Genomic DNA, 21,461 nt, shown 5'->3' on the forward strand with positions numbered 1-21,461 from the left:
GCTACCTCCTTTCCAGTGGGAATAAGCCTAGTCAGTGGTCTCATATTTTCCTTATAACTTCAGCATTGCATGACTCATAACCCAAAATTTCATCTCAGAATTTCAGCTCTTTGGTTTTCCACAGATTTTATGGGAGGCTGTTGCAGACTTTCCCATAGGCATTCATTATTCTCCATTACTTGCAGAATAGCCTGCAAATAATGGCTTATTCAGAGTTACCCTTAACCCTGGAGCTGGATCTCTTCAAAAGGTAACAACCATCACCACATTCTCCTAATGATACTCAAAAAAAAACACTGCACACTCCACACCTCTCTGGGTCCCAGCCACCGTATTGAACCATTTAGCATCCTACTGGTTGCATTGTTACATGAATCAATAATTAGTGATTTTGCTAGTGTGCAGTGCTCAGATTGGCTCTGAGTGAAAAATCACTTTATCAAGTTTTTTACCCAAAAAAATGAAGTCCATTGTGCATTCCATAGTGCAGAATGGCCAGATTTTCTAGTCTGATGGTTCTACAACTGTGGCCACACACTGGCCTCTTGAAAATCCTGCTGAGAAGTGCAGGATAAAGGCAGCAGGGTACCAAACCCACCTCTGGGCTGCGAGGAGCATCCAACTCTTCCCTATTAGCTGAAGCAGTTCCTGGCCAGAACCACCTGCCTTGCACCAGCCAGGGAATTTGGCTGTAATAAATCATAGTAACAACCTCTTCCACCTCCTTCTAATCTGGGACATTTTCTGTTAAGAGGCTTTAGATGAACATCTGCCATGCAGGGATTTTCTCTGTATATATATATATATATATATATATGCATATGCACACATATATACACACACACAGATATATATATGACAATTTTTTATTCTTCTTCATTTTCTGGCCATGTAGACTGAGCTGTGTATCTGATCCTGTTGTCTTTCCCTATCATAACTCATGCAGGCTTCAACAGGCATTTTGCTAGCAAAAGGACCATAGCTTGTGGTTCTTCCTGGGCATATTCTTGCTCAGTGAAGTCGCTAAATCTTGAAAGTAGATAGAATAAGTGAAAAAAGATACCCCCGGACCTGTGAGCATTAATAATTAGCATTAATTGCACTGCTACTCACATAAAGTAAAAGGCAATGTAACAGGTGTTCCTTCTGGTGAAAATCTCAGTAGAAAAGCTACAGACAAGTGCTTGTTTTTCTAGGCCAGAATTGCTATCGTATAGTGAACTGGATACAGGGAGCCTATTCTCTCTTATTCAGTGTCCACTAAACATGTTCACTGAAATTGTCTGTCTTTTGAGGACCCCATGGTAGAAGATCTAATGAAGTCAAATTGAAAAGAACTCTTTTTTTTTTTAACAACATTTGAGTAGTTACTCTACCGAGCAAATCATCAAGGCAAACTGTAGATTCTTCTATCTCCTGAAATGCTCAGATGAAGGGTCTGTTCTTTTCTGCAGGTTGTCCTTTAGTTAGACATAAGATGTTGGCTCAGTAACAGAGGAAGCATCTGCACTGCACAGGTCAGATTGGCAATAGATTGATCCTTTCAAATGCTGCTAGGAAAAGCAGAGAGAGAAAGAGGCGATGTGCTCCAGAGGAAGCATGGGCAGGATAGGTAACACACAAAGAGATTTATCCATGCTGCAGCAGCCTCCCTCCTCTCACAGCTTCTCTGTGTCACTGCACTCAGGGGGGTGAGTGGAGTTAAGGCATCAGACTTCTGTTGTACCGTTGGTGGCACACAGCTGGGACACGTGCATGCTAAGCTGCTTATGCCTGGCCATTGCTTACGTGCAGAAGATATGTGAGCAGAGAGGTCGGGAAAGAAAGATGTGGGTCTGATCAAATGTGGGTAAGTCTGTATTGCATGGTGAGATGCTGCAGGGAGTGGTGAAAGCGGAAAATAGAGGAATTAGATACCACAAATGGATAGAGCTTCTGGTAGCTGAGATGGCTCATTTGGGAGGAATGGGAGCATGTCGCTTTCTTTTAATGCATGCACTGCTTTTGAAAAGCTTTGTCTTCATAGTTGGTTTTTTTTGAGAGTAAGAAGTCATAAGCGGCATGCAGAGCCCAGGTGAGACCTTTCACTGTGCGATATGAATGCTGGTTCCTGACAAAACTGGCCTGTCATTGAAATAACTATGTTATTTGTGAGGCCTTCAGTGGTATTTCCATCTTTACTTCTCTCTCAAGTAGTAGCTGGCAGTAATGTATGGGACAGCAAACCATTTCCACCTGGCAAAGAGGAGGATGGAGTTACCAAACTCGGTGTTTCTCTTCCTCTCTTCTAGGCCTGATAGTCTACCTGGGAATGATGGTGGGGGCTGTCATGCTGGGTGGCCTCGCTGATAAATTGGGAAGAAAGAAATGCCTCATCATATCACTTTCAATCAATGCTGCCTTCGCCTTCCTGTCCTCTTTTGTCCAGGGATACGGATTCTTCCTTTTCTGCCGCCTTATCTCAGGCCTCGGGTGTGTAACTGGTGAATTACCCTTATCAAAAAAACTTTTATTTTATATCCAGTCTTAATCTCTCCCCTTTTAGTTTGAAATCATTTCCCCTTGTCCTGACACAGCAGACCCACATCTGTGGCTGTGACCTTCTGTTTTAACCTGAATAATCCTATTCACGTGACACTGAAGAAAACTCCTATTTTTCCCATGTGCTGTTTTTTCTTCTCAGTATTGGGGGATCCCTCCCCATCGTGTTTGCCTATTTCTCTGAATTCCTGTCTCGTGAGAAGAGGGGTGAGCACCTGAGCTGGCTGTGCATGTTCTGGATGATCGGTGGTATTTTTGCTTCAGCAATGGCTTGGAGCATCATCCCACATTACGGTAATGGTTTTGTGCTTTTGGCTTTTGACAGGACCACTTTCCTGCCCCACCACACTACTCCAAAAACCCGCACAAGTTAACATTAGTCAGACCTTACAGATCCAAGCATAAACAGTATTGAAAACAGTAGATATCTGAAGTGTGCACAGAAGGTCTAATAAAGGGACTTATTGATTAATTGACTGATGCTAAGTTGTAGTACACTGCAAAAGAAGTGATCCAGTTATCAAAAGTAAGGAAATTTAATGGGGGAATTACTGGGTGCTATGAATGCTAGCAGTGAGAACAACACACATTCCTTTCCTTAGGTAAGTGCCACCACTCTTGGGGCTGTGTATCTGGTGGCATCTCCCCAGCATCCCCTGGCTTGATGTTAGACATGGCCCCACCTACCCGAGCTCAGGAGTGAATTGGGTCTCCTGTGCAGAGCTGTACCCAAGTGGACTCTGAAATGTGCTCCAAAGAGCAAAAATCTTCATGTCCTCCTCCCAGCTCATATGCGTATATTTGGAAAACACCCAAAGGAAATATCTCCTGGAAAAGATTAATTCACTCAGTATTCAGCAACAGCAGCTGCCTGAAAAATCCTGTTTGAGGAAAAGTGGAACAGGCCAAAAAGACCCAAAAACATTTATCTAGCTATCAATTCATTTTATTGTGTTTAAAATGCAGTCAGTATAAAGCTCTTGATTCTGATCAATACAACAGAGACTGTTGGAACAAATATACAAAGTTACTGCATAGCAATGATTTTTTATTATTATTATCTATAAATACACTTCTTTTTTTAAAAAAAGTCTGTATTTACTTTACATTTATTTTCTGGATACAATTTTGCTGTTGTCCCTTCAGATTTGAGCCTAGGGAAAGGAAAAAAAGGCTTTTATTCAAATTTTATTTTTTACTTTAATCATCTTTTGCTTTAAGAATCTACACTGGTGTATGTTGGTACAGGAACAACGTAAGAACAATGCTGTACTTTCTGCTCCTTGTCAGAGGACTTGCTCAGATACCAGGAAAAGGCAGGAGAGGGGGAATCCCAAAAGCTGGATGACAGTCCTGATTCTTCTGAGTCTGAGTCTCAGCTCAGATTTTGCAATTTTGGAAAAACAATCTTGTCTTCCTAGCTTGCTGTTATTAATAGTGAAATATGTGTGTGAGGTACGAGATGGAAAGGAGCTGCTGCTAATGTGCCTTTCAGATCAGAGGAAATTTAACCTCTGTAAACTTTTGGTGACATTTCTGAGAAGCAATAAATTCTGGCCCTGATTCCTCTGCCCCTTCCCACTCTGACTTGCCTACAGCTGCATGGAGCTATTCTTATTGCTAGGTGATTTCTATACTCAGAGATAAAAGGAGCTTTTTAAAAGGCAGAGCCTGAGCAAGGATGTTCCATTTTCTGTAATGAACATGAACTCACTTGCTATTATCTGCTGAACATGGTACTGAGCCTCTAAAAGCCATCATTACTAAGAATAGCAAACTTTCAACCTGTCGCCGTGTCACGCATAGCTGTAAAGTTCAGAGCTGCTTTACGAGACAAAAATCAATCTGCCTGCTTGGAATTTTCACTTGTTGGCTCTTGCTGTTTCCAGGCTGGGGGTTCAGTATGGGAACCAAGTATCACTTCCACAGCTGGAGAGTCTTTGTTCTGGTCTGCTCCCTGCCCTGTATCGCCTCCTTGGTAGCACTGAAGTTCATGCCTGAAAGCCCGCGGTTCTTGCTGGAGGTAAGATGATGATTTATGTGAACATTGCAGCCTGCCATTAGCAGAGGATGGCTGGTCCCTAGTGTGTCACCAGCTCTCTTTCTTTGTCCCATCAAACACTCAGTACAAGCTCGGAGGCAAAGGCACTCCTATACACATAAAGAATCTGCACAGATTGCTGCAACCCCAGAGGCTGCAGATCATGACATTACTCAGGGATGGTGAGTGGTTACCTCTGAATGTGGCACCAGAAGAAGGCACAGAATTCCAGAAATTTTGTATCGAACAAAGGCATTTTGGAAACACCTCTGAGTATGGGCATGTAACAGGTGAATGCTGATAGAAGTACAGAGGACCGTCTCTGCAAGTCTTCAGCAGAGATGGGAACAGAGTCCAGGTCTTCTCACACATCTCTTCCCCGATCTCTTCCCCTCCTGCCCCAGTCAGTTTTTGAGCAACTCCTTCCCTCAGCACAGATGTGCTGCACTGCGCACATAAACAGTCTCTGCAGCTATTTGCCCTTCATAGAGCCATGCTTGATGGGTCTTCTCCAGTGTATTTGATCTGTAGAACTGATTCCTCTCTACAGTTATTTTCCTTTCCCTTGGTGCTTCCAGATGGGTAAGCATGATGAAGCTTGGATGATCCTCAAGCAAGTTCATGACACCAACATGCGGGCCAAGGGTGAGCCAGAGAGAGTGTTTACGGTGAGTTTTACAAAACCACTGACATATAAAAGAAAAAATAGGCAAAACTCCCCCAGTGAAGCACAGCACCTGTTAATTCCTTCTTGGGAATCTCCCTTTCACTGTGATCACCCCCACCGATCAGCACTCTGAGATGCACTTAATGCATTTCAAGTTGAATGCCAGCCTGCTATTTCAATCATTAGTCAATCCTCTGAATTGCTGTGAATGCTCTTCATCCCTGGTGTTTCACTACAGCATTCAGAGCAGTGATTTTCCAATTATGCATACACTTAATCGGTCTGCTCTAAGAGACTAGAACCAAGTAAGAGAGATATTAGCCATGTGGGAGATCTGACTCACTTCTTTCTCCTTTCCATCTCCTAATCAAACTCTGATTAAACTTCATGTAGCTTCTAATGAGCTTCCATCTGCCTCATACCCAATCTTTAATCTCTCCCAGGGAAAGCAAAGTGAGTGGTTACTACTCATTAGCCTGCTGCTTGTTGTGAAAAAGTCCCCACCGGGGGTCTTGATTTATAAGAAAATCAGGGAAAAGGTGTGTGCTGGGGTTAGCTGCAGATTTCTATAATTCAGTTGTAGACTTCCAGTGAGCCAGCCAGGGAAGAGATCTTGATTTATGCTTTTAAATTTAAGAAGACAGATGCTCTTAAAGGACGGATAGAAAGAGGAAAAAGAGATGTACATGAAACATGCTCATTGCTCCATCCAATGGTGTCATGGTGCTGCAGGCTGAGCTGAGCCAAGAGCTATACCTCGAGGCTGAGTCAAAGTTGAGTGGCATCTGCTGGCATGAGCGGATGGTACATTGGGCTGGTGTGGTGCAAACTGTCAGATTGTGTGGTTTTCTGATAGGCCAGAAGTTGCAGCTTGTGGTGAGTCAGCTGTCACCAGGACAGTTCCTAGAGATGACATTTAAGCAGTGCCAATAAGAGGAACACAGAGACTCCACAGCTGAGCCAAGGCACTCGTTCACACTCTGAAATTTATTCAGTGAATTTTCACCTCCTTGTATTTACAAACAGATTGTGGCTTCCTGGAGCATATCCTCCATTTAAAGTTACTGAGCAAACATTTTCCAGGACTTGTTTTTAAGGTTTCTAGTCAGAATTCAATGTTGAAAATTCAGACTATTTTGGTGGAGTGAAATGATTGCATGATATGGGCTCAAATCACAACTGGATGCATTTTCAGATGCAAAAATTCCCATCCACGCCTTCAGTTGTTGCAGATATTCTGCCAGAAGTTCTGAAAAAGTGTTAAATGAGAAATACCAGTTGTGATTTAAGAAGGAGGTCCTGGGGCACAGTGAGATGCAGATACAAATGGCTGATCATAAAGATGATTTTTACTGTTGTTCAGTCCTTATTTCAAGCAGGAATCTAAAGGATGCAGAAATAGCATAGTGCACAGCCATATAACCAATGTATGAAAGACTAAAGTGGATGTAATGGACTTAAACTACTTCAGGGAAGGAATGAGAGAGAAAAGATAAAAGGATATAGGGATGGAAGGCAGGAAGGTGAGAAGGAAGGCAGGACGGAAGGAGGGCAGACAGGAAGGTTTCTTGGTGTAATAAAAACTCTTGTTGTAAATAAATTAATTAACTAATGTCTATTGATAACATTCATGAAAAAAATAGTAAGGGATATCAGGCTGAAACACTGCTCAGAAGACTGTGTAAACCCAGTACTGATTACAGAAACTTGGGTCAATGTTCTTTTTCTCTCTCAATCTCTTTTCCTTTTTAGGTTTCTTATATCAAAACTCCAAAGCAAGTTGATGAATTCATTGAAATTCAGAGCTCAACAGGGACTTGGTACCAGCGGTGGCTGGTTAGAATCACAACCACCTTCAAACAGGTAAAGAGATGCAAACCCATCCCATGGGGGCTTTTGGGCTCGGAGCTCAGTGCCTCATTGTTCAGGGTCATAGGGCTTCGGAAGCCCAACTCTCACTCAAAAAGCCTGCTCTGTTTGCAGGCTGATTGCAGTTTCCATCAGATGTGAGCATGTGCAAATGCCACACTACCCTGGGATGCCCCTGTGAGCAGCACAGCGGTCAAGCTGTGCTAATGGCAGAGCTTCCAGCCCCAGCCCCAAGCATTTGACTCTCCTTCAGGACAGATAGATATTGATTCCCTCTCCTCTAAGCCGAAGTGAATTTACCACCTGCAGTGGATTGAGAAGAGTGCTTGCTCCTTGCTCCTGCTGAGATTGAGTTTATAACAACCTCACGTTATGTCTTCAGCTAATTTAACCCTTCACACTTGCTATGCTTACCTGTACCCAGGCAAAACTTTGGACAAACTTGCCAGATTATTCCTGTTAGGAGGATGAGAATTAAATAAAGGAGAGTCCATCTGAACTAATAGCAGTGCAGGTGCTATGTTGTTGTTATATTTATGTGGCAAGTAAAGAGCACAAGGAATTATTTACCTACATGCTCCTGGCAATATTTCCTGCTGTAGGACAAGAGAAGACTTTACTCTCTGTCTTGCTCTTCTTGGTTTCATCCCTACCTGAGTTTATCCTACCCCTCCTAAAGCACCATCTCCGTTGAGATTTTTGCCTTTCAATGAGCTTCAGAGCTTGGTTTGAGGCCACACCTATAGGTGAAAAGACAAAATTGTCAGAGGGTCTGGGAACCTCATCACACACACCAGCTCACTAAACAGATTAAGGACCTTTGCACACAGTTGAACATGTGATATTTCTGTAAACCATTTATCTAGACAAACATAATTTTGAACTAACCCTGAACATGCATCTGACCTTCCCTCAGTGAGCCCTTTCGCTGAAAATATTAAATCTATGATGCACTCAGAAATTAATCTTTTAAGTCTCTGCTAGGGTTTTCTTGCAAATGATTCTTTCTTGTGGATTTGTAGGTCTGGGACAACGTGCTATATTGTTTAACAGCCCAGTACAGGATGAACACGCTGATGCTGGCTGTGGTTTGGTTTACTATGGCCTTAAGGTAGGGTACTTCTTTAACATTTTGGGGAAACTAGAGGGCTTTTAGAGTCTGAATACTACAGCCTCACACTTGCAGAAATCTGTCTTTCAGGGAAAGCTTCCAAATTTCTTGCTGTTCTGCTGGTCTCTTGGGCAGCAAGGATAGAACACTGCTGTATTTTCCAGCAAAGGATTCACTGTCACTAAAATTTAAATGAGTTGCATTGCTTTAGGTGAGCAAAAACGAACCAGTGTGCATCTGAGAGCAGCATGTTACAGAAGGGAGACTTTTTCTTGGTCCTGTCAGACCTAAGCAAGGATTTGCATCAGAAATTTATTTGTAGTAGGAATTTAGCAGGTTTCCAAATTATGAAGTGGATTTTTGGAAAAGCACTGTGGTATTTTCAGTGCCGGGGTCCCTAATATATTTCTCTTACTCTGCTGTAGTTACTATGGCCTTATTGTCTGGTTCCCTGACATGATCCGCTATCTCCAAGAAGAGGCCTATGAGTCCCGAGTGAAGGTCTTTGATGAGGAAGAAGTGTCACACTTCACCTTTAATTTCACCCTGGAAAACCAGATCCATAGAAACGGGGAATACAGAAATGATAAGTAAGTGAACAGAAAATTGGTTTGATTGATGTTGATGGGGAAAAGGGCGCGAGAGGAACTGGGAATGAGATCCACCAACTTACACGTGGCATTTGGAAAAGTAAACCTCATGTCTAGAAAGCTCATTTTTTTTCCACTTCCCATAGACTTGTAAATCTCCATTGTTTTTCTGGATACACAATATGCCTCCCACAAATCCTACAGGCAGTTTTCCACAGAACAATTATCCTTTGGTGTCCCACTTTCCACACACCTTGCCTCAGACACTCACATCTCCAACCCGAAGGGGTGCACCAGGGATGTGTGGATGCAGTGGTAACTTCTCTTTCCTTAGCACACACTGACATCTACTGGTCTTGGGCAACAAAGCCAACCACCATAAAGAAACTTGTTTTGCTGCATTTTGTAGGTAACAAATTGCGTTGAAACCCTTGGAATGACTTCTCCCTGGTCTCCACCCCACAGCCCATTAGTGTGTGTTGGCTGATTGTACTGGTGTGCCTCTGCTGTGCTGGGCAGCATCTCCCCAAGGCATGTGTCACCTTCTCTTTGAGTGCTCTGAAGTCAGAGAAGGTACTCTGGGAGAGTATCATCGTTTTCCTCCCTTTTACCTTCCCTGAATCCAGCCTGACCCTGGTCACTCTAAACTCCACAGCAGTGTAAATCCTAGTGATGTGTAGCAGGTCATTTTTATTTTCTAAATTCCAATGTAATGAGTGGGGAAATACCCCTAATGTAGACTGTGGTGATCTCACTGCTGCAGAGAGCCTAGAAAGGGTGCTACTCCAGCTGCTTTGCACTATGCAGGAGGTCACACTCTTACAAAAAATATTTATTATTCTACTTTTCATAACTGAAGGCACACTTCATTGCCCATCCAGGTAGCTTCTTTCCCCTCAGGAGCTGTTTGTCTCAATTTCCTTTGTGTACAGATTATGGACTTAGGTGGAGGACCCCATCCTGACCCCCTACACCCTCCCTGTGACCTTTCTTGCAGTAAGGATCTGTGCTTGATGGTGCAAACTTAGCCCCATAATTCCTATGCCCCTGCCTACAGAGAAGCCAAAGTCTGGTGAGATGTGGGTGGAGGCCAAATTTAGGATGTGAGGACTTTTGTCTTATCCTAGAGGAGATCCTCAGCTTTCCCTAACTTTGTTTGGAGTTGAGGATGCTCAGCACCTTCCAGGATGAACACGTAAAACTGTGATGTGTATCACTGTACTGCTGCCTCTGTCTTCTCCAATTTAATAACTCAAAACCTGATCAGACTGCATTCCAGTAATGTCCAGAGCATATCTTCTTATAATTTATAGCTCAGTTTTCCCTCTAGCCCTTGCCTGCGAGCTAAAATTCCATCAAACACCAGGCTGTTGCTGCATGACTCTTTTAAAGACAGATGTTAAGAAAGCAATCTGCAGGCAAAGGACTTTTAAGGGCTTTTGTGAGTACATACATCACAGGCTATTATTGAGCAAATGCAGAACAGCTTAAGTGTTGCTGTAACCTATGAGACCTTTTGCACAGTGCAAAAGACTTGAGTAGTTTTCCTGTTACATTCTGAGCATTAATAATATCTGTTAGTAGCCACGGTTAATAAGCCCTGCAGTGTTCTCTTAATGCTGTAAATAGCCATCACACTAGACTGTCTTGTAAGTGCTCAATTCAATTAAGCTTCTGGGTATATGTTAGAAGCCTTTTTATTTGGTGACAGTTTTGGCCTCCTTAGCCAAAGCAATAATGCTTGCACTTACTAGCTCTTTACATCTTCCTGTACATGCCTGTGCATTAACTGATACATCTTCCCAGTGTCACTGCAAAAGCTCCCAGGTAAATCAATATTGTGTCATCCTTCAGGCAGGCAGGTCAGATGTGCCAGGCTTCCCATCGGAGGAGAAATCAATCACCTGACACTGTTGATTATTTTTGGTGTAATCTGTTTTCTTTACATGATATGCAATGGTCCTTGAACAGAGATGGCTACAGGCCGTACGCCTCCCCCAGGAAATCTTACTCTTCCTTAAAAAATCACTGCGAGTTTAAACAACTGTCAGAAACCTTTCACCAAATGGCCTCATGGACTCCTGATAATGTCTGGTTTTATTTCTGCCTGAGGAAGGGGCAGAATAAGGAAGGCAACAAGGTCAGCTCACAAAGAAAATGCCACACACAGGGTGAAATTATGTCTTCTTCAGATAGATTAGTGCTGAAAGTTAGAGGATTTATGTCCACTCAGCCTTAGAAACACATCTTCTTGCTTACGACTACTTTGAGAGACAGAAAAACAACCAGAAATTCCAACAGATCCATCTCTTAAAGTCCTCAAACTCCCGTTTCTTAATAAAATACAAAATATAGAAGGATTTTGTTGGAAGGACAGCTGTGCATTCAAGCAAGACCTTTTCTGTAAGTGACCCTAAAAACTGTCATTAGTACTCTGTTTATTAAACTAGGATGGCCTGTTATCCAGTGTAGGCACTATCTCCAAGCACTGAATGAAGTCCTACCTTCTGTCCCACAGATTTATTGGCATGAAATTCAAGGAAGTGAGATTTGAGGATTCGCTGTTTGAAGAGTGCTACTTTGAGGACGTGACATCCAGTGAAACCTTCTTTGAAAACTGCACCATCATCTCTACTGTCTTTTACAACACCGGTAATGGGATTCCTGACATGATCTAATCTCTGTGATTAGGAATTATTTCATCAGATTCTAGGAGAAAGGATGATAGGGATCTGTGTGCCTGCGTGTGCACTGTGTAATGAGGGTGATGATGGAAAAAGAGGGTGAAGACAGGCTAAGAGACTAGCTGCTTTTATCTTTATGGTTGGCTCATTCCTAGGGGACAAAAAAATAAGAAAGAAAAAAAAGAAGAGGGTTTTCCCCTTATCTTTTAACTAGTCATATTTATTTTCTCACAAACTGAGTTAGCTTTCCATATAGGCATAAGCCTGTCACTAAAATGTGTCACCACTAACAATGCCCCAGAGGCTGAGGATGCTCCCATTGGTTCCTTTTCTTGCTTAACTCTGTATTTGCACTGAAGCATCTGGAAGGAGTGTGCCACTAAAAGATAAACTCCTCGGCCATTTCTCTTACAGATCTCTATGAACACAAATTCATCAACTGCAGGATGATAAACACCACGTTCATGAAGGAGAAGGAAGGCTGCCATCTGGACTTTGAGGAGGACAATGATTTCTTGATCTACTTAGTCAGCTTCCTTGGCAGCCTGTCTGTGCTGCCAGGAAACATCATCTCTGCACTGCTTATGGACAAAATAGGGAGGATAAAGATGATCGGTGAGTATGGATGTGGTGGGTGTCAGATGGGAGCATGGCTCTGCAAAGGGCCAGGGCCTCGTGCTGCTGCACGTGGAGGCAAGCTGAGCTGGCTCAGGTGGAGATGAATCATGCCCATGTCAAATGGAGCAGAAGAGTAAAAAGACTGGAGGGTGAGGCACCAGACAGTGACTCGCAACAATTCAGTTCTATTTCTCTTCCTGCAAGTGATCTACTCTGTGGCAGTGGGCAAGTTACCTGCTCCTCACTTTCCCACCTCGCTTTACTGTGGGTTGGTGACATCTGCCTTTTCCCTTAGTTTGACTTGAATGTCAAACCCTGTGTGTTCATCCAGTGCTCAGCACCACAGGGTCTGAGCTGAAGCAGGACCATCTGGTGCTGCTGAGTTGATGCTCATGTCCATAGCATTGTGTATAAATAAATAAGACACTTTGCTTGTGGCAATGAATATTCACAAAAATTATTTGCTGTAGCTGTTTGACAGCCCAGGAGTTCCCTCTTTTGGGTTTCTGATTTTCAAATGATTTTACAGCAGCTTCAGGAAACATATGGTAGATTAACTGACCATGTCACAGCCAAGCAAACGTCACTCTTTAGCCATATGGGACTAAGTTATCAGCTTTATGATTCCATTGGAAATTTTTGTGATTTCTTGCTCCAAGGCTCAAATCTTGCTCTCCCAGGTACTATGGAATAATACCTAGAGGGACAGACAAGTGAGCTTAGTAAAATCAGGGATGTGACTTAGGGGGAAAGGAGTGAACTCACTCTTTTGAGTTCACCTGTCTCTCTTCTGATTATAGTGGGAATTTTAGTTTGTTTAGCCTCACACTCAGATGGGTAAAAGTATGGAAGATGACCCCATCAGTGTGTCAGGAATTTACACTGGGAGGGCAAAATGAGCCTTCATGTAATGAATTTGGAAAAGGCCCAAACAAACCAGAGGGTTTGCAGCAAATAAATTAAATGGAATGAGAATCAAATTGCCCATCCCACAAACATGTCAGCATTTCAGTATTTTCATCTGGAATTGAGATGACAGCTGGAAACCTAAATGCTTATTTCTGCTGCAGAATGAAAAGTACAGGACAAAAATTGGGAACGACATGTTGAAACGTTTCACTATGGAATTTTCAATTGAAACAGCCTTCTGGCATCCCCACCCGTAGCACTCTGTTGAACATATTATTTCTGGTCAGCTTAACATGAAAACTGAATTTCTCTTTTGTGTTATGTGCCTCACTGGGACTTCAGTTCAGTTTTATCGTGTTCCACTAAACTCTCTCCTGTGCCAAATGTCAGATCTGGTACACACACACTGACCCTAATGAAGTCCTGTACTTCTTCAGCAGAGGAAATATCCACACTGTGCAGTGAGGGATGCAGTTTGGGCAGGTACCAGAGAAGTAGGCGTGGGGTCCTACATGGAAGCTTTCCATGGGCAGGGCACTGCACTGGCAAAATACAACATAATATCCAAGATGAAACATTTTAGTTCCAGTTCAGCATCCAAATTATTTTGGTTGGTGTCAAATTAATTTTAAAAACTCAAACAGAAAGTTATTTAGTTTCCTGGTAACAAATGGAGATATTTCAGCAGCAAAAGAACTATTAAGTGAAAGATAGTTTTGATTTTGCAAAACTTGCTTCTTCCAGGTGAAAATTCCCAACTGGGGAAGAAAGCAGTGATGTAGCTATTAATATTCCTGAATCTGAACTGTGGCTAACTGAGCATGAATGCTCTTACTTTCTCCCTCAGTGGTGTTCATAAAATTATGGCTCCTGTGCAAATGTGCCATGAAATCTAATGATGTTCTTATAATTAAAAGAGACCTCAAGTGCTTCTTACAAGCGACTGTAAATTATCCTAATTGAGTCTAGAAATGTGTCAAGTGATTTCAATTTGATGTGAATTGCTCTAGCTCTTCACTCAAAACTCAAGTTGAAAAACCTTCACAATGATTCTTTCTCCTTGCTGACTTGTTTACTTCCCCCTGCTCTTCCCGGGTCCATCTGGAAATCTGAGATGCTGGAAACCTGCCTGGAAAAGCTTGTCTTCAGAGCCTCTATAGAATGGGAATATCAGCAAGATCAGATGCTTATTGAGAACATTTTCAGGCGGGTTTCCAGCATCAGACAGGGACAGGTAGGCAGCATCAAGGTACTTGTGGATTCCTACAGATTTCATTCATTTTGGGGTGAAGCGCTGTCACTTGAAAGCCATCTTTATCAACAGCACGGTTGCTTGGCTATGGAGGAGAGAAACCAGTGCCAACATCTTCCTCTTGGCTCCCCTGCAGGTGGCTCAATGCTGATCTCTGCAGTGTGCTGCTTCTTTCTCTTTTTTGGCAACAGCGAGTCGGCGATGATCGGCTGGCAGTGCCTCTTCTGCGGGGCCAGCATCGCCGCCTGGAACGCCCTGGACGTGATCACTGTAGAGCTCTACCCCACGGATAAAAGGTGCTCAGAGCTTTTCTCCTGTTCACTATTGACACTGTGGCTGCTTAGTTTCTGATGGAAATATGAGGCAAGCTGTATTCTTCCTTTTTTTTTATTTTAATGAGACCTTAAGGGCTCAGTCCCGTGGCATAGCTGGATCAGCACAGACATTTGTAAGCATAATACTGCATGCATGGTGGCTTGTATGCGGGAGTTGTGTGGGTGTACACAGATAACAGGCAGATAAAATACAGCGAATCTGTCATTTCTATGTACATGGAGGTCTGGCCTTCAGGCTGTATCCTCCCATCTCAGCTCATTGCCATGACAGTCTTCTCCTCCACAACAAGGAGACAATCATGTGCACAGAATAATCTGAGAGACAAGACAGAGTAGAAAACTTTGGGAGGATGTGCTGCAGATGGTGCTTTCCTGCCAGAAATATTATAAGAGACTCTTCTTGCCTTTTTCAAGCTGTTGGAAAGAGACAGAAGTGAAGGAGAACTGTACTTTGAAGGCAGAATGATTTCAGCTGCTGGGTGAAGCAGGGTTTGGAGGAGAGCTCTGTCTGTTTCTCTGGTGACAGCCCAGAGGGACTGTGACAAATTCTAGAGATGGTTTGTCTTGCTTTCCTCGAGGAGAGCAAAGACTGCCACAAGGGGCAACTCAAGAGCTGGGAAGAAGTTGAGATAAGAGGAGAAATGAATCCCTATGTACATTTTCTTCAATCATACAGACATGCAAAACTATTTATTCTTTTTACTTGCCAGGAGAGCAGCCTAAGCAACATATAAGCACTGCGGGCTGGAACTAGATGATCTTTGAGGTCCCTTCCAACCCAAGCCAATCTATAGTTCACAAAATAATTTATCCAGACTTTCTGTAGTTATGCCAAGAACATCCCTAACCATTGCTTTCTGCTTCTCTTCCCCACAGGGCAACAGCCTTTGGCATCCTCAATGGGCTTTGCAAGTTTGGTGCCATCCTGGGGAACTCAATCTTTGCCTCCTTTGTAGGGATAACAAAGGTGGTTCCCATCCTTCTGGCTTCCTCTGCTCTGGTTGGAGGTGGCCTGCTCGCTTTGCGCCTCCCAGAGACTCGAGATCAGGTCCTGATGTGAGCAACTGAGGCCAGGGGGGTCAGGGGTGGACGTGGAAGAAGAACTAAAAAGAGCCATGTTTGGAAAAATCAAAATGTCCTTTTCTATCTACTGTTTTGTCGATACCTCAAAGAGAGGAGGCAGAGAGGGAAAGAAGAGCCCAAAGGGATAAAAATGAAGCCCTTTAGTATCCGACCCTTTTACAGCCACAATTGGTGCATGCAGCTACTACACATGCCCTGCAGAGCTTTGCTGTTTGGGTTTAATCTTGCCTACACTGGGATCCTGTCCTTTCCCACTCCATGCCAGTGTAGTGACACAGGACAGGAACAGTGGCTTTCTGCATGCGTGTGCCTGCACGGGTGTGAGCGTGTCCAACAGGAGAGCAAACCTTGATCCTGCCTGCCTTTGCTGAGCTGTGAGACCCTGCCTGCCTTGCCAAGCACTCCCTGGCAACTCAAATCCACTGTGCTCAACTGTGAAAGGAAACCGAACGGGAGGCAGGTAACAAACCTGCTCTAGATCACATCCAGCAGCAGGGTCCAGAGCTGCAGATGTGACTAGTGACCTTATCTGTCTTGATTTTGGGGTCATCACCTTAAAGAGTGAGAGAGTTCTGAAGGATTTGAGGATGGGCGCTCAGCTCTCTCAGAAGAACCGAGATTTCAAAGCCCTTTACTAACTTCACTTGAGCATACAGATTGCTAGGCACTTTCTTGGTCTGGGAGAGAAGTATATATGTCATTATATTTATATATATTTTCACATACTTGCAAACATATGTGCACACATTGAAGTGATCAGCTACTGAAATTTGTGATTTTAAATTTCTGCACTATTAAAATATCTTAAGAGAGGCACTAAAATCTAATCCTACCAATTCAAGCTTATCTGGAGTTACAACCAACTTGGTGATGCATTGTTCTTTATATCCAGACACCAAATATTTAAATGTATTGATGACTGGGACTATATATTTCTATGATGCTAAAGATTCTTTCTTCTAATAGACTTTCATGGAGGAGAAATTGATATGATGTTGGAGCATTCCACAAACCAAATGTGTACATATTATCCAGTGTAAATAGGAGACTTTTTCTCTAATGTCTAGAACATGGTAATTGAGAATTTACCAGCATTTTAGCCATAATAGTTAAAGAATATGATGCTTCATTTTCTTATATATTTGGGTCTCACTGAAATACTGTAAGCACAGTTACTTATAGCCATTTAACTTGTTACACGGGCAATGCACACAGCAAGCTTGCACTGTACATAAGATTATATTCTCCATCAGGTGGGGCAGTTCTACTTGATATCCTGTAAAGACCATTTCTGAATTTCATATGCCCCTTTTATTGCTGCACCTGGAAGAAAAGTGAGCTGTGTATTTTTGGATATATTTTTGGGGGAAGCAAGACTTAAACACACACTGTTAAATAACACATTAATGCTCATAAATACCTAGATAGTGTTAATTATATCCTTTCAACAAGCTCAGCGATAGCCCAGAATTGATCAGAAATGGTCACATAATGCAGGGTATTTATCTCACCAGGATGTTTTCTGACACAAAAGGTTCTTTTGTACTTTCTCTCGTGACCTTCCTTTTACCTTTCTTTGGTACCCTCTTTTTTTCTCCTTTTATTTTTAAGAACAATAAGCAGCGCTATGCTGAAATCCAGCAAGACTGCAGTCTAACACCTCTGCCTTCAGCTGCACAGAGGCGGTCACACACACACCATGTCCACCCCCACACAGCTGTGACACTGAGTATGGGCCTGCAGCACAGGACAGGTGAAGGACAGAAAATGGGGTGAGATAACAAGAAGCAAATCCTTGCTAATGAGACAAGACCATCTAAAGAGCATCACTTTCATCCTCGTGTCAATTGGGGATAAGCACTTAAAGAGCAGCTAGGTTCCAATGGGCATCTGGGATTTTTATAGATTTATTCTGAGGTTTACAAAATTGATAAAATCACAAACCGCTGTAATAGCCAGGCTTATTATGCCTCATTTCTTCATTTTATGGGTAGCTTAGGGCCTTTTTGATTGTCTTCAAAACAGCAAGGTTCCTTCTGTAAAGTAGGAGGGAATGTAATTATGTCCTTTGGCAGCAGATCACAGATTCTGTTGAGAACCACAACCCAGAACGTGTGTTTTTCCTCTACGAACGCCTGGTACTTTTGCATGGTGAGAAGCAGTCAAATATGTATTGCAACACAAAAGATCACCACAGTCTTTATGTTCCATCCTTTCTATTTGGCTCTGCATGCTGATGACCGCATTGAGTTCGGGGACGGGGTGGGGGGAAGTTTATTTAATGGTCAGGGTTATTTTGTTGTGCTGCTCTGTGGAGCCAGAACTTCTTTGTATTTATTTTATGAAGCACTCTTAGATATATACATATCCAGGGCTCTGACAGCTAACCTGACTATTTGTGTTCTCCACTGGCATTGCTCAGAGGCTCCAATGGCATGGCTTATTTTGCAGAGTTTCCTTATTGGTTTCCTGTGAAGGAAGAAATTCAGTTCTTAAGGAGATAGAAATTGTAACAGGAAAGATCATCCAATCTTAGAAACCTATCTTCTTTACAGAATGGCTCTTACATATGGTCTGCCTGGTAAACCTCATATTCCAGAGATTATCTGGGACAAGGTAAAGAGTAATAGGTTGTTGCAGTCAGTGTCAGCCTGGCTACCCATGTGACTGTGCCCCTAAAACGCATGGTCAGTCACTTCAGAGCTAGGGGATGTTACTTATGGGTCTTGATGCTCCATCCCTGACACTTGACCAGGGAGTTCATGACCAGTAATGAAAGGCAAACATACATGGCAGCTAGTACAGCAGGGCCTGGAAAAAGACAACAGTGAACAAAGAAGGAAGGAAGGTCCAGCGGGAAACTTTGTAAGCTAGCCTTAGATACCTACAGCTTAGCTGCCTGAATTTGAGTTAATCACCCAGGGTTCCAATCACTCTCAGTTGTAAGAAATAAAGAACACATGTGATCCCTCTTAGACATCAAGTCTAGGAGGCGAAGTTGCCCTGTTCTGACACCTCCCAGCCAACTTCAGCATGGACAAGACACAGTGAACACTCTCAACATTTCTTTATTGGCATTGTCACGATCCAGATGACAGTAAGCTTCACACTGTTGTTCTTAGGAGCAAAGTGGTTGTTGGGTGCAGCCCCCTCGGCATTTTCTGTGTTTTAATATGGGTCTGAATTTCAAGATATGTGCTGCGTGCTGAGCCCAAGCCACAAGGCACCAAGCACTGTGCATGGAAAGTTTCCATCAATCACCTCCAATGGCTCAGCTTCTTTTCTACTGTAAAGTCAGCATTACACTGCAGCGCAAGGGCCAGCATGCCCTCCGGTGGTTCTCTTTGCCTACATTTGCCACAGTGAACAGTCTCCTTGTCTCGGGGTTTTGAGTCTCTGGACTATCCACAGAGAAAAGGAGTATTCCAGCTGATCACAACCCCAGTGCTGAGGTTTATTTCCTCAGATTCATGAACTTTTCAGCAACAAGGGCACTGAGGACTGAGACAGGGGACTTGCCTTAAATCCCAAAGACCTCTTCTTGAGGACAACTGGACTTCTTCACGTATATGTGGCATACCAGTCCAGCCACTCAGCCAGGGACTGTGGCATGGAAAAGATGCAAGGACATGACCTGGTCTACTGTGTCTTCATGTGCAGACAGAGCATCGGGATCCACAGGAGCAGTTCATTACTGGGTTTCCAAGCATGCAGAAACAGACATTTAGAGGAACACAAAGCACTGTTATAACTGTTGTAGAAGACCAATGGTATTACAGTAAGATTTCTGCCTCTTTGTATTCCCTGTAGATTAAACTGATTGTTGTACTCCTATTTCTTTACTTTGGTTGTGCAGCACTGCTTCTGCTCTCACCTTTCATGGTGCCACACCTTGCCAGCAGTGGCTGTGCTTGGGACTGGATGGGCAACCCCCTGCTTGCCCATACGATCCTCAATCCCCTTAAAATGCTGTATGACTCATAAATAGCTGTGTATGGGTCTTTTGGACAAACAAAAGAGTCTCTCTTGGAAAAATGCAAGCCCCAGCCTGTTGTTTTGCACTCTGGTCAGGCAGCTGATGTCATTCAGTGACACTGGAGATGTGCAATAAGTGATATCCCCTGAGCCTGGGAGCAGTCCAGCTCCTGGGTCAGGTTCACGTATGGGCATGGAGCTAAGCTGCATGGAGCTGAGCTTTCTACAGACCTGAAAGTCTCTTCTGGGTCCTGCTTTGAGACTTCCAGCAACAGAGTACACTCAGATATTGGTATGGAAGTCTTAGGTCCATTTGTGTCTCCTGTATATGTCTTTTGACTTTCCAAAGGACACAGACATCTCAAGAATATGTTTTTAGGTCTATGTAGATCTGTGCCCAATACATTCCATGAAGTTTCTTCCTTTGGTTTCTCACCCTTGTGTTAGCAAATGCTGTTTTTAGGAAGAATCGAGCCTGAGAACTGTGAAGGAAGAAAAATGAATGAAATTTCTTTGCTGTATGTAACGCTAGTGCTTGCATTCACACACTGCAAGTTCCACTGCAAATAACACCTCGTGTTGTGCGTGTTATGAAATACTTCATTTAGATGTTCTGTCTGCTGTGTGTGTGAAGTAGCCAGCTCCAATTCCTCTTCTCCTTTTCTTCATTTACTCTCCCTCTTTTTTCTTTTTTTTTTCTGTTTTTTTTTTTTTTTTTTTTCCTTTTTTTAAACTTGATCTGTGTCTGGTTGTCACTGGAAATTGCAGCTGTTCCAATGGACTTTGTTTTTGTTCCTCTTGTCACATTAAAAGGCTGGAAGAAAAAGAACTCCTGTAGTGTTTGTGTTTAATGTGCGCCTCGAGTCTTTTCACAAGTGCTGTTGTGGCTGACCTTGTTCTCTGAAATTGCTGGGACTGCCTCTGATGTATGCAATGTGTATGCAGTCCCACTGCAATTAAGACTTCCGTCTACCACTGCTTTGTCACACTGCGTATTTCTTAACCCATTTGGTGAGGAACATAATAAAGAAATCACAAAGGTACCCGGTTATCAGAAGACCACATCAGGCAGTTTTCCTCAGATAAGGTACCACCAGGCCCCAGTGGACCCATATGAGCTGGGGTCCTACCAGACAGACCAAAGGCAGCAGCAGGCTCAGGCACCTGGTGAGGACTGCTCTCAGGTGGGAGCTGCCAGCTGTGAATTCTGCAATACCAATCATCTCTGGCTGCAGAGTACAGAGCTACAACGTCTACAGCTCATAAGCCCCTTGTGTGTATTCTGCCTTTCCATTGGAGGACGTGTATTAACAAGTGCCACCAAAAATCATTTTCCTAGAAATGAGTTTTTAAATAAATGTCAGAGATTTACACTTGAAGGTGCTTTTGAGTTGTCCTTACTCCAGACCAGCTGACATTCTGCGTAAGGCTGAAATCTCAGTAAGAAGGAAAATCCCATTTTTGAATGTGCAAAGTTTCTGATAGAAACCCTTACTAATTTTAAAGCAGTGTCCTCTCCTTTAAGAAAATGTTTATGAGAACAGCTACCTGAGATAGCGTGGGATAGACTGGATGATAAGAAAACATTTGCAAATCTCTTTTCCTGTTTTTCCATACTAATGATTCTATCTTGACAATTTCATGTTTCTCATTATGTAGGATTTCGTAGCTATCAAGATATGACCCAGATTCCTTGGATGCGCAGGGTTAGCCAAGCTGTCAGAGAAGGTTATCTTGGAGAGGAAGAAAGCTGGAAATGACAGCATTTCCAGTATCCACTAAGTCC

At 43.1% G+C, this 21,461-nt stretch overlaps 1 protein-coding gene across 2 annotated transcripts in view; it reads left to right on the forward strand.

Moving 5' to 3' along the window:
- SV2B (synaptic vesicle glycoprotein 2B) overlaps positions 1-20,671 on the forward strand; it is a 55,567-nt gene extending 34,896 nt beyond the window's left edge. For both annotated transcript variants that reach the window (XM_085234063.1, XM_003209540.5), the window contains 11 exons: positions 2,292-2,472; positions 2,684-2,835; positions 4,431-4,564; positions 5,161-5,250; positions 7,002-7,112; positions 8,141-8,229; positions 8,655-8,819; positions 11,338-11,471; positions 11,918-12,118; positions 14,419-14,578; positions 15,494-20,671. In XM_085234063.1, coding sequence (XP_085090189.1) covers positions 2,292-2,472; positions 2,684-2,835; positions 4,431-4,564; positions 5,161-5,250; positions 7,002-7,112; positions 8,141-8,229; positions 8,655-8,819; positions 11,338-11,471; positions 11,918-12,118; positions 14,419-14,578; positions 15,494-15,677 — 1,601 coding nt within the window. In that variant the 3' untranslated portion in view covers positions 15,678-20,671. The remainder of the gene's footprint in view (positions 1-2,291; positions 2,473-2,683; positions 2,836-4,430; positions 4,565-5,160; positions 5,251-7,001; positions 7,113-8,140; positions 8,230-8,654; positions 8,820-11,337; positions 11,472-11,917; positions 12,119-14,418; positions 14,579-15,493) is intronic.
- Positions 20,672-21,461: the final 790 nt, after the last annotated feature.

The sequence above is a fragment of the Meleagris gallopavo genome, chromosome 12 (assembly GCF_905368555.1).
Source record: "Meleagris gallopavo chromosome 12, MGAL_WU_HG_1.1, whole genome shotgun sequence".
Classification (NCBI taxonomy): domain Eukaryota; kingdom Metazoa; phylum Chordata; class Aves; order Galliformes; family Phasianidae; genus Meleagris; species Meleagris gallopavo.